We start from the raw sequence: 13704 nt of genomic DNA on the forward strand, positions 1-13704 counted from the left end.
ATCTAATCTTCAACTGATGGAATTCCATAGCCTCTCTTGATAATTTTCTTCATTTTCTGAGTCTACCTTTAGAAAATTGTTCCTTTTTAATAATAAAAATCTAATAAAATGAATAAAAATTAAGAAAGAAAAAGAAAGAAATCAAAGAGAAAGCTAAAAGTGCAAGAAAGGAAATAAAAGAAAAATAGAAAACAAAAAAGATGCAAAGAACTGTATTTCTATTTTCTTTACACCAGTTATAAGTACAGTTATAAATCTACCTTTCTGTTACAACATGTCTCTCCTTTCTGTAATCTAGCCTGTCTAATCATCAAAAACACAAATCATGAGAGCATTCTTTTCTGTTTTCCACTGTAGAAAGTTAGCACCCATCCCCAGAAGAATGAAACATTTTGTAAAATATTAAAAAGGCAGAATATTATATTTCTCTAATGGAGAAACATGTTTTTTTTTAAAAAAGGACAGAAAGCAGACTCAGTCTTTCTTAATAGTCCCCAGCAGATATTTTGTGCCCATTAAGAAAGATTGGGCCAGTCTATTCAGAAACCAGCCCCAGTTTCCCTGCCCCAAGCAGAAACTAAGGAGGCCAGCTTTTAGAAATGCAGATTTGGTAATCCATTCAGAAAGACCAGGGTCAAGACAGAAACTCAGATAAGCAACAAACAAAACAAACAAACAAACAAAAGGTTGACAAAATTAGCTCAGACAAGCATCTAGGATTTGCATTTCCTCTTTTGCCTATAGAGCCATCTATGACCCCTACATGACCCCTAGATGACCCCATAGGAATCTGATAACAGCCAATAGAATGTTAAAGGACATGTTCTTGCACAGGAACAAGAAGCTCAAATACAAAGTTCAAATACAAAGTCCAAAGAAGATATAACACCCCCCCCACTCTGAACTCCATTTTGTCAGCTGCATCAGAACCACAAACCCTGTTGGTTCTGTTCATCAATAAATGGACCCTCTTTCCAATCAGCCTCCAACCTCCATTTTGTCTCCAGTGCATGTCTCCTGGCTTGGAACTGAACCAGATGGCTATTCCAACACCACAAAGTTTATAAGGGTTTCCAATCAGCAATAGATGCGGATATTGTTTTTCTCTAATCAGTTTGGTCATTTCAGCAGGTACAATTATCTTCACCAACCATTCCTCCATTGTACATATTGCTGAGACTTTCCATCTATGCATACAATACTCTTGCTGCAGGTATCATATACAAAAACAAAGTACCATTACATTTTTCCAACTCTTTGTCCATCAGTCCCAAAAGAAAGTCCTCTGGTCTCAATTGTACATTAATCTTTAAAATCCTCTGAATGTATTTGAATCCAACATTTTCTAGTGGTTTTTTTAACATATCTACCAAGCATGATAAAATGTCCTTCTTGTAAAAATTCTCTGGTTTAAGACACACTTTTTCCTTGTCTTTGAATGAAGAGAATGATATCATCAGTTTCCATATATATGAAAAATACTAACCCAGTTGCTTTCATTTTTAATCTTTGCAATCTTCTCTCATTTTGTGCCACGAGTCGTGTTAAACAATTAATACTTTAGAATAACCACTGATGTCTCATTTCCTTTGTTGCAACATCTGCAGATTTTGGCATGAAATGTGCCGTTGAATACTTAAAATGACAAGTCAATATGTAAGCCACTAACAGAATATGTATGTAATATTTAATGCACAGCTTAGAATTTTTAGTCACTTGGTTGGTGACACAACTTGGCACATGTTTCCTGCATGCTTCCAAATTGATACCCATAAAAATTCTGTAAGACCTCATCTGAGAATATTGTTTATTTTTTAGACTCTCACTTTTATCATAGAACTTTGTGGTTTGGTCAAAGGGTTACTCACAAATTCCTCATTACTACTCAGCATCCTGTTTCCATGACTTGCCAGTTGATGATTTCTAGCTGAGTTGTGCAAACAGCTTCTGTTTTGTGTATTTAAGATGCTACTGCCCTCTTTTCAATCTACAAATGGAAGTCACAACTAAACTTTTTTTTTTGCTTCCTGATGTTTTTTAAACAAACCATGGAATGGTAAACGGTTCTGAAACTGAAATCCCTGGATCATGTGGATATGTGACCACAAGGGCTGTAATGCAGTTGGCCTTTCAGTCATTCCCAGAAATTGATTTGTTATTTTCGTAGAGAAATTAATAACAGGTAATTTGTTATTTTCTAGAGAATAGTTGAATTTGTATTTCAGCGAGAGAAGAGAGTGGTGATAAATAAGGATCGTAGGCAAGGCAATCTGAACTGATTTTGTGAAGAGTTCCAACACAGAATCCTTCAAGGACATTAAAAGCTTTGTTAAGTGATGAATTGTCAAAGTGGAAGGAAAGAGGGACACTTGTTTGCTTTCTTTCCTTTTTCTTCTTTTGGTTTAACTCTTCCATTGATGCCAATGAGAAGAGAATTAATTTCAACTAATGTCTGGAAGGAAGTTTGAGGTATTGTTGAGGAGCAACGGGCCTTTGAAGCTTGCAGTTCTAAAGCACTTATTTTTATGCTCAAGAACAACTCGTTTTCTTATTCTTTGATGTTCTATTGGTAAGGGCTGTTTGGCAGCATTCAGTGTTGAAAGGGGAGATCCCATCTGGTCCTTACCTTTAGGGCAATAGGAAATATTTGGAAATTGCTGTTATATCAGTTTGTAGGCTAAACATTCCCACATTCTTTAGCTATTCCTCATAGGATTTCATTCATAGATTTGTCAGTGTCTTGGTAGGCCTCATTTAATTTGCTCCAATTTCTTTGTTGAATGCTTGTGCCCAAAACTGGGTACAACACTAATCTTTTAAGTCTTAGGTATCTTAATAAGAGTTTGCATATCATTTTTGATACAATACCTAAATTTTCTGGTGGTGCATGATCAACACTATCCTGCATTGTTCACATCCTTATCCTTAAAATGGTGCAATTGATCTCCAATGTGGCATTTTTGGGGAAAAATATGATTACAAATATAGGAAGGGACACGGTGGCTCAGTGGCTAAGATGCTGAGCTTGTCGATCGAAAGGTCGGCAGTTCAGTGGTTCGAATCCCTAGTGCCGCGTAACAAAAGCACATAAAAAACTCAAGTATAAAGATAGGGACCACCTTTGGTGGGAAGGTAACAGTGTTCCGTGTGCCTTTGGCATTTAGTCATGCCAGCCACATGACCATGGAGATGTCTTCGGACAGCACTGGCTCTTCAGCTTTGAAACGGAGATGAGAACCTCCCCCTAGAGTCAGGAATGACTAGCACATATGTGCGAGGGGAATCTTTACCTTTACCTTTACCTTACGATTACAAATAGAAGAGAGAACTTGTTAATTATCACCAAGTCTTTAAAATCACCTGTCAGCATATGACATGTGTTGTTTGGCTATCTTGACCCCATGTGCCAAATGCACCAAAGAGTTCAGCTGCTTTTCAGCAACTCTATATCATTAATGTTTGTAAAAAAAATAAATAAAAAGAGGTCCTTGCTGAAAAAGTCTGGAATTTTCTCCATCTGGATATTTATTGGTCAAAATGTGAGACCCCTTCTAAATACGTAATACTACACCAGCTTGCACGTTTAAACAAAATGCTGTGTTTAACATGGATGGCTGCCAAACGTCTATCTTATCCCTATCCTTGACAACAGGGGGTGTAACTAAACGCTCTGCCAGCAAAAGAAAAACATCACTTGGTCCTTTTGAAAGTGACCTAATTAACTCACAGAGCACAATGGCTAAAAATGAACAGTGAGAGATATTATCTAAAATTGAAGGTCTTGTGCAAGCAATGAAGCTGATCCAGGAGACAGACAAGCCCTTTGCTGCTTTAGTGCATCTAACTAAAGACTCCAATCCTGCTCATAACACAAAATGGCAGTTAAGGCCAACAGAGAAATGGCCAAGGTTCAATGTCTTCATTGATTAAGATAACTGTGACCTTCTGATGGAAATGGGGTATCCTGCAAAAAAAGCAAAAAAAAAAGCTCAAATGGATATCTTGTCTAACAGCTGTGCACAACATCTGCTTTTCTCCAACCCAAGTTCTTGAAAGTCAAGATGAATTATCCATCAGCATCTCCCCCATTTAAATTGACACAAGGCAATGGTACAAATAAGATGTCCTCTGAGCAAGCTTGCATCACTGAAACAGCTGGGAGAGGCACAGTTGGGAGAGGCAGGTAGAATGCAGGATGTAGTATAATGGATAACAAACAGCTCTGGTTTGTCTGAGTGTTCTCCGTTGCAAACTGATTTCATCAATCATTCCAAATCAAACTTTAAATCTATATATATAAAAGTGGAAACCACTCACGCATTAATCACGAAATCTCCAGAACCGTAAAACTATAAACTTGAAATTTGCCAAGTATGTTCCTTTTGGCTTCTCACTAAGAAAGGATTTTTCAAAAATGACCATTAGAGCATTAGCATTTCCTATATCATTTTAACATGTTCTGATGCTAATTAGTTAGACATTCTACTCCCCCACCCAACTTGAAAATAATTCTGGAGAGAATGGGATAGCCTAGGACAGGATTCTGTGGGGCAAGCCTCATGGAGAGAACGGGCTAGAAAGCCTGAGGGAGAGAAGGAGGATAGGAGAGGATCTGTGGGGGCCAGCCTGAGGGAGAGAAGGGGATAGGAGAGGATCTATGGGGCCAGCCTGAGGGAGAGGAGAGGATCTATGGGGCCAGCCTGAGGGAGAGAAGTGGGTAGGATACGAGAGACTTCTGTGGAGCCAGCCTGAGAGACAGAAGGGGAGAGGAGAGGACAGGACAGGCTTCTATGGGGCCAGCCTGAGGAAGAAAAAGGGAGAGGAGAGGCCAATCGTAACTACTCATTAATTTTCAAACTCTAAGTGTCGATTTATCAAGCCCGATCACATAATTTTGTAGCGGAGCATGGGTATTCAACTAGTATTTTATAAAGCATAGCTGTTTCTTCCACATGTGATTTATTCCCTCTTGTCACACAGTCCATCTCCAGGCAAATTAACAGTGGTCCTAAAGCTCAAGCTGAAGAACTCATAGGAAATATTTATCACCTAATCTAATAATTTAATCTCTATTGCCCTGTTCTGCTTTTGCCACTTAAAGCCTCATAATTTTCTTCCACCCCAAATAGCTTCCAAAGGACCTTTATAACCTTATGCTCCACTATCAGTATGGGTGGGATCACTTGGGTGCCCCCATTCCAATGTAAAGTGGACCAGGCTGCCCAACATAATAAATTGATCTCACCAGAAAGAACTTCCTTCACCAGAACAGGGGGTCCAATTTTGCAGCCAGCCATCGTACTGACCTGGCAAGGGACAAAGGGTGACCTCCCTGATTTCTTGGAACACCACTGGTTGGAAAATGTTTATCTCTTGGATTTAATCATTAAATATCATTTTATTTTGTTACGGAAGACTTGGTGCCTAGAGCCCTCAATACTGTAAGTTTATTCAATGCACTCTGTTAATGCTACCTCCACTGCCACAAGGGATCATGCCCATGGAGATGTTTGCACATGGTTATCCCACAGTTTTCTGTCTCCAATTATACAAATAAATGAAATTTAAATAAGACAGTCTCAGTTACCCATCTCCACTATAACACTATACCTACAAATCTATAGTTCAAGAATCATTGCAAGTATATCAGTGGTGGGTTTCAAAATTTTTTACTACCCTGGTTCTGTGGGTGTGGCTTGGTGGGCGTCGCATAGTAAGGATACTGTAAAATCTCCATTCCCACCCCACTCCAGGGGAAGGATAATGTAAAATCTCCATTCCCTCCCGATCAGCTGGGACTTGGGAGGCAGAGAATAGACGGGGGCGGGGCCAGTCAGAATTTTTACTACCAGTTCTCCAAACTACTCAAAATATCCGCTACCAGTTCTCCCGAACTGGTCAGAACCTGCTGAAACCCACCTCGGAAGTATATATAATAGGCATATACTTGCGGCTATCTAGATGTTGCCAAGATTTATTTTTCAACATCCATCAGCTACACTGCTGGGGTTACTATGAGTTCATATTCAGCAAAATCTGGCATGCCAGAGGCTGTCCAGTGAAGTATACAAATGTTGATTATTAGTCTATAGATTCAAGAAAATCTATATCCAACTCACTTTCTTTTCCAGTGCATCATTGCCCTTATTTTTTTTAACACATTCCCCCTCCCTGAAATTAATCGAAGTAATTGATCTGAATGAAGTCGTTTCCATGATGAATGAAAGGGCTAAAAAAGATACGTCAGAAAATATGAATAGGTGACTGTTAGATTGTTACGAAAGTAGGACTCTACAGGTTGGTAATAGTAGTATTATTTGGAAGGACAAGAGATGACTTTGGGGAAACATTTGTAACATGCTAAATGAATATGATCCAGGGTTAGATGACATGCATGAACGTACAGGTAGGAGAGGAGAGGCTACAGAAAATGTCATTGGATTTTAATAGATCCAAGGATAAATGAAAACAGTGATTGATGCACATATGCTTAAAAACAATCTGTTTTAAATCACAACTTTATACACATACAGATGGCAAAGAAATGAACGTAATTCTAAAAGCAAGACTGCTTTGATTATGATAAAAAGCATTAATGAAGGATACAAGTGTAATGAGAGATTCTGCATTATTATTATTTGTACAGATCATTACTTGGCATTGTCTAGAGGGATCTTGGAAAAAATGGACATGGAAGAAAACAAAGAATCTGAGAGAGCCTAGAGAGGAGCAAATAAATTTTAATCACTGATGGCATAATTAAAATGCAGTATTGCAGGCAAACTCTATTTGATCTATTTGATCCTGACGGGCTCAAGGTTGACTCACCCTTCCATCCTTCTGAGGACCCAGATTGTTGGGGCAATATCCAAACATTGTAAACAGTTTACAAAACATTGTAAACGTAAACTATTGTAAAACAATGTTTACCAGACATTGTAAACTGCCCAGAGATTGCTGTAAAGCATTAAAGGGTGGTACATAAGCCCAAATGTTCTTGGTATTGCTAAATGAAAAGGGAATATCAAGAAAGATAACGTAGAACCTGCTTGGAACAGAGTGAAAATAATGCTATTACAGAATGCCCTAGAAGTATGTAGAACTCCACTAAAAGACACTTGGTAGAATAACAAAGAAGTTGTGGAAAATAAAAATCAAAATGCATATAGGAGAAGGATTGTTGCCAAAAATGAAGATTTGAGGTGTGTGTGTGTGTGTGTGTAAAGATAGTTCAAGAAATATGTTAAAAGAGTGTAAGGAATTGCAAAGGTTAGTAAAGTGCAGTAAATGCATAGGGATTTTGATGGAAATAAAAACTGTTTTCAAATGAAGGAAAGTGTATGGATAAACATGGAGGAACCCTTCAAATATTCGTAGTGATCGTTGCAGATAATAAATGCATAGGGTTTTCTTTTAAAGTTTGCTATGTTGTGACAGCAACCGTAGCTGGTCTTTTTCCCCCTCTTCTGAAGTGTATGTGCAGAACTGTGATTTCATTCCCTTTGTTTGAAAATTCTGATTCTATACCTGGACTTAAGTTCCTTACTGCATTACTTTTATTTTACAACAAAAGAGAGGTGGGAACCAACTGTGTAGGGGAACAGGTCAAAATTGGCCCTTCAAGCAATTCTGAACAATGGGACAGATTGTTAAGTTGCCTTGACTTCAGGCAAGAGAAGGTTGCCTTCAGGAGCTGGGAAACCAGATGAGGTGTGAATTCCTACTAGTGGGAAATTGTTGTTTATGAAACTTTTTAGAGAGAACCTTTCCAAGATTTCCATTAATTGCCAAGAACATTTCTGTTAAAATAAACAGCTTACCTATACAGTTGATAGTTATTGTTGCTTATTGTTTGATTGCTCTGTGCTATAACCTCTATATACTGTAGATGGCAAAGGTAAAAATATTTATTTGTGCTATTTTTAAATATGGATTTTGTTGCCTTGGATACCTTTAATGGGAAAAAAGTGGTACAAATCTAATAAAATAAACATCCACAAGGATTTGTTTATATTTGTGTGGGAGGAATATTGAATTTTGCAAGCTCTCCTAAAGATTGAATAGTGTTCTGGCTCAAAAACAGGCTTATCATTTCAATGAGAAGTAGATTTTCATTCTGAAATCCCCCAGGTCCCTTGAAACTGTCAGTACAAGGACTTATATTTTCTTGAAGAAGGAGCTGTTACTATCAAGAAATGAGCAATGCTGGAAAGAATGATAAAATGGTTTTATTGTAAAATATAGTATTGGCAGTGGTAAAAAGGAATACATCAACATTTCAAATCATGCTGCCATTATCAATGAAAGTGGCTCCTAAGTGAATCAATGCTTAATAAAACTGAAGTGATTGGATATGAAAATATGCATTTTATTATTATTTTAATTTTAGTTTTGAAAGAATAAGCTAAATTTGAGATATGGTAGGAGATGGAAATACTGGTCTATTGCAGTAGATAGTAGTTGAATTATACAGTAGTGGCCAGAACTGTGGAAACCTTTTGGGGAAAGTGTATTTTCTAAAATTAGCTAATAACTCCACTTTTTTTGGAGAAGTACCATAAAATTATGTATCAATGGAAAGATAATTTAATCAAGAATGTAATGCAATAACTTTCGTGAAGGATTTGAGATTAGGATAGCAGTTACAGTATAAAAAAGAAAAGTGAAACACATAGAAAAAATGAGATATACAAAAATTATCACCATGTCAGTTAATACTTAGTTGGGTAATTTTTTAGCATGAATTATGGCCTTACAACGTCTTCCCATGGAGTGAACCAAGTCTTTTAGTTCTGTAGCTGTTATAATGTGAAACCAAGTTTGAAGGATTGCTTCTATTAACTGAGTTTTATTGCTGGGTTGCTTCTGACTAACAAGTTTCTTTAGTCGGCTCCATAGATTTTGAATTGGGTTAAAGTCTGGGCTATTCCTAGGCCATTCCAGCAGTGGAATATGTTTATCTTGAAACTCCCCCCCAAAAAGTGGTGTTATTAGCCATCAAACCTCAAAAATACACTTTTCCCAAAAGGCTTCCACAATTTTGGCCACTACTGTAACTCAATCTAGTGTTAGAGTTCGGTGAGAAGAATTGAATGTTTTAAAATGTCAGTGTATTATTTCTCTGGTTATTTTTATTCATCTGATCTGATCCAGAAGACGGATATGCTTTGGGTCCCATTGACTAAGGAATGCCAATTGGCATGGCCCAAGTAATGTGTCTTTTCTGCTGCAAAGTGTGTCTCCAAAGCACCCACTTTGGTGAACATTCTTCTTCTGAAAATTAGGATGTCTTCAACCCTCCTGTCCTTTTGTAACATCTTGAAGAGCTGCTTCCATGCCTGGGCCTTTACACACTCAGGGCCCCATATCCTGACAGTGCTAGTGACTGTCAATTATGATATCTTCTTTGACTGCTGCGTATTTTAATTTTTACATTTGTAGCGGGAATTATTTTCAACTTATTTTGAGATGGTTCACTTCCCAGAGTCACTTGTTGAGTTAGGTGGCTATACAAATTAAATGAATAAATTGTTGTTTCTTCAATAAAGCGCTCATGAATCTCACTGTTTCATGTGGAGGACTGGAATTCTGGATTCATGGAAGCCTTTTGGATGAATAAATGTTGATAGTGATGAAGAAGATGTCAGTGATGCTGCCGAAATGAAAATATGCCTTCAAATTCCTCACTCAGTGTAATATTTGGATTTATTGTGAACTTAAGATGAGAAGAGGATAAGCAATAAAGATAGTGTCAACACTGTGCAGAGTCCTAATGAATCCATGACTTCTAATGGATCCATGACTACTAATTGATCCTAACGGATCCATGATTACTGTGCATGATCTTCTGCAGAGGTGTCAAACTCAAGGCCTGCAGGCCGGATCTGGCCCGCGGGGTACTTAGATCTGGCCCAGAGGGCCACCCTGGAAACAGCGAAGGACTGGCCCGTGGTGCCTCTGCCAATGAAAACAGAGCTCGGGAGGGCCATGCGCAGCCCTCCCAGGCTCTGTTTTCAGCTGGGATGGCCTCCTGCAACTCTCTGTCAGCAAAAACGAAGCTCTGGGGGGGCGGCATTTGTGGCCTCCCTGAGCTCCATTTTTACTGGTAAAGGGCTGCAGGAGGCCATCTAGGCCAAAACCGGGGCCATGCCCACACCAGCCCAGCCACCCTGACCATGCCCACCTGGCGCCCTGAGGTCAAACACAACCCTGACGCGGCCCTCAATGAAAATGAATTTGACACCCCTGATCTTGTGAATTATGACTGCAGGGGTTGTGTATTATATCTTCATTCCTGCATTCAGAATATATCTTATGTTTCTTTCACGAAGAGAGAACTTTTATGCGTCTTCTGTATACTTTTATTGAAACCAATGAACTTAATAGTAGCTGGATTCATTTTTATGCTGCTCCTATACTGTTGATTTCATTTTTGTTTCTTTCTTGGTTTGTTTATCTCAATGTCATGGTGTAATAACCTCTCGGTAAGGATTTAATAAATATTGACTGGATTCTGTAACAGAGAAATGCTGACACGCTCCAAATGACCAATATACTTACATATATTTAATTATAGTTTGTAGGAACTGTAATTGATTTTTCTTCCTCCCTCTTCCCCTTCTAGCTGATCATGCTGGGAGCTAGATGTAGTTATCTAAATGAAATCCAATGTTATGCTTGTAGACTGAACTATTTCTCTCCTCCCATTCTATCTCAACAACCTGGGCAAGATTGCAGCAATTTCTAAAATAGATGCTTAGGGAAAGAAATGTCACCCAGTGTTCTATGAAGGAAAACTCCATCTATTGATAGAAGCATACCTCTATGTTCTACTCAATGATACAAAGTACTCTGCAGGTTACATTTGTTCATTGAAGACCTTCATTCTCAAAGTGTCAGTTCTTATATGGTCAAAAGCAGTGGTGGGATTCAGCCAGTTCGCACCACTTCGGGAGAACCGGTTGTTAACTTTCTGAGCAGTTTGGTGAACTGGTTGTTGGAAGAAATCATTAGGGCAGAGAACCAGTTGTTAAATTATTTGAATCCCACCACTGGTCAAAAGTACATCATTTATGAAAAAAGGGAAGCAACAGCAATTGGGCTACAGGCCCACTTGTATAGAACAGATACCCACACTATATTAAAATTGTGTGATTTTAATGACATTTATTTTTCATAATATCCTAAGAAAATAATCTCATTAATTGAAAGAATACTTTTCATTACTGTCATTGGATATGTAACAAATCAAATGCAGTGGTAAATATAGCCGTTATAGCACAATTGTACAAATAAAAATGGGGGGAAAGAATCATAATATATAATATTTATGAAAAGTATCTGTATCTCTAAGTTTATCTATTTTATATTAGTTGCTGGGATTCTAGAAGCAGAAGACCATTTCCCAGTTGGCCACCAATTCATCCTAAAGAGTTAAAGAGTGAATTACTTTTAGACTTGAAGCTTACAAACGGAATAACATTTATAGTTTTAAAATATATTGCCAATGAATTTTTCAAGCACTGCTATAAAGACTCAGGAACTGTGCAGAATTTTGCCACTCTTAAGGAATAATACGGACAATTAATATATAAACAGTGAGTCAATCCCTCGTCTGCCAAGTTTTTAATAATTAGAGCAATAAAATCAGTCCATAATAAGCCTATTTGAATGTCTCTACCTGTACTCAGTCTGAATTCTCCTGAGCCTATCTTTTAAAACCATTGATTTATAAATAATTAAGAAAACTGCTCATTTAAATGATTTTTTCCTCCTTTTTTTTTAAGGATGAAAAGAACCAGGTCTTGATAACAAATGCATGGCTACAGATGGTGAGTAATTTTGCCTTTATTCTAGGTGAGCCACTGGCTGAATTTAATTATTTGCCAAAGAACAGATTCTCCAGATGGAGAAAAGATTGAAGCAGAAAATAAATCCTGCCTATTTAGAGTTTATGTTAGTTATAATTCTTAGGATAGAGAAATTAATAGTTTGGCTTTATTGGATTTCAGAGAAAGCTGAGTAATTTCTGGAAGAGGTTTGAGCCAGATTAATGTTGAGGCTAAGCTTCAATTTGTGCTGAAAACTGAACACTGCAATTTGTCCCTCCTTCTGACCCCTAATTTAGTAGGCCCCACATTACCCGATTGTGCTCCCTATATTCCTTATTAATGTGGATGTTACTAATAAGGCATGCCGGCAGAGAAATGCAGAATGTGGTATCATCTGGTAGATCCTATTAGGAATTACAAATAAATCTGATTGCCATTTTGGGTGACTGCTAAACCTCTACCCTAGCCCATAATCTTCCTAATAGTAACCTAACAGTTGTATTCAGTGTTATTGTACATTACTACACATACTTAGTTTAGAAGAGTGTTTTTTCAAAGTTGGCAACTTTTAAGACGTGTGAACTTCAAGTCTCAAAATTCCCTAGCATGCTGATAGGGAAATTCTGGGAGTTGAAGTCTACAAATTTTAAAGTTGACAAGTTTGAAAAACACTGGTTTAGAAGAGTCTGCATGAGCTGCACTTTACCATGCCCTCCTACTGGAAATTTCCCTGAGGCTGTATCATGCCAACTTGCCTGTTGTTTTCCTATCTGTGAGCAGGAAACAGTTACTATCATTGCACTTTCTGTCATTTCTTCAAAATCACTGTTTTTCTTTCTTTCACTATATTAAGCGATCAGAACAATGATGAAACAGAGCAGCAATGGATTTATTTTTAAAAAAAAGCCCAGCAAAAAAGTAGGTAGTTTTATGTCATGAAAAATAGTAATTAAAAAAACAGAACAGGGTTTTGAAACAGAAATGCTCTGCATATTAGTCAATTACTAAAACTATTACGGCATATCTAGTCTCCCCCGTGAATCCAAATATCTTCCATTATCGTTTTCTGTAGGTCATTGGCAATTCCATCTATAAAAATTGATATATATCTCCTCACAGATAAACCTGGCCCTGGGATGATGGCACTGATTCCTCATATTATTTTATATAGTGACAGCATTTAAGGTGCTCTAATAAATATACAGTGTATATTTCTCCATAGTACTGGATCGATGCATATTTGTCATGGGATCAGTATCAATATCCAGGAGTTCAGAATTTGAGATTTCCAGCTGATCAGATTTGGGTGCCAGATATTCTTCTGTACAACAGGTAGGCAATCATGTATGAAGTATTTTTTAAAAAACTTGCAGAATAGTATTGTGGTTACTCAAGTTCATCTAATCAAATAATTCAATGTGATCAATTCTTTTCCTTCTAAGGCACATGTAACCTGTTAATTACTACAAAACACATGACAACCATTAACTTTAAAAGCAGATTAGACTTTTAAACTTGAAGAGTCACCCTTCCCTTTTGGCAACCTGCCCACAAATATCAAATTAAGAGGAACAACAGTTGGAGAGTGGTATACATCCACTTTCTAATTGTGAACATCTCAAAGACTAAGATGGGTCTTGTTCAGTGGTGGGCTCTTCCTGGTTTGGCCCGGTTCCGCTGAGCCAGTAGCGGTGACGATATGATGTCACTCAACCGGTTCTGCACCCCCCGCACCCTCCTGCGTTATTCTTACCTTTTATTTGGCCCCACCCCCAATCTATTGCTGTCTCCTGAGTCCCAGGTGATCTGCTAGAAGAAAAAAGCTGTTTAAACTCTTGTCGTGGGGCTTCAAAGGGCTGCCCTACAGCTGATC

General features: G+C 37.9%; 1 protein-coding gene across 1 annotated transcript in view; it reads left to right on the forward strand.

Moving 5' to 3' along the window:
* Nucleotides 1-13704, forward strand: part of LOC117661647 (neuronal acetylcholine receptor subunit alpha-7-like) — a 98202-nt gene that overhangs the window by 36211 nt on the left and 48287 nt on the right. The window contains exons 3-4 of the mRNA XM_034410697.3: nt 11787-11831; nt 13054-13163. Coding sequence (XP_034266588.1) covers nt 11787-11831; nt 13054-13163 — 155 coding nt within the window. The remainder of the gene's footprint in view (nt 1-11786; nt 11832-13053; nt 13164-13704) is intronic.

Source organism: Pantherophis guttatus, chromosome 2, assembly GCF_059756535.1.
Source record: "Pantherophis guttatus breed Tessera chromosome 2, ASM5975653v1, whole genome shotgun sequence".
Lineage (NCBI taxonomy): Eukaryota > Metazoa > Chordata > Lepidosauria > Squamata > Colubridae > Pantherophis > Pantherophis guttatus.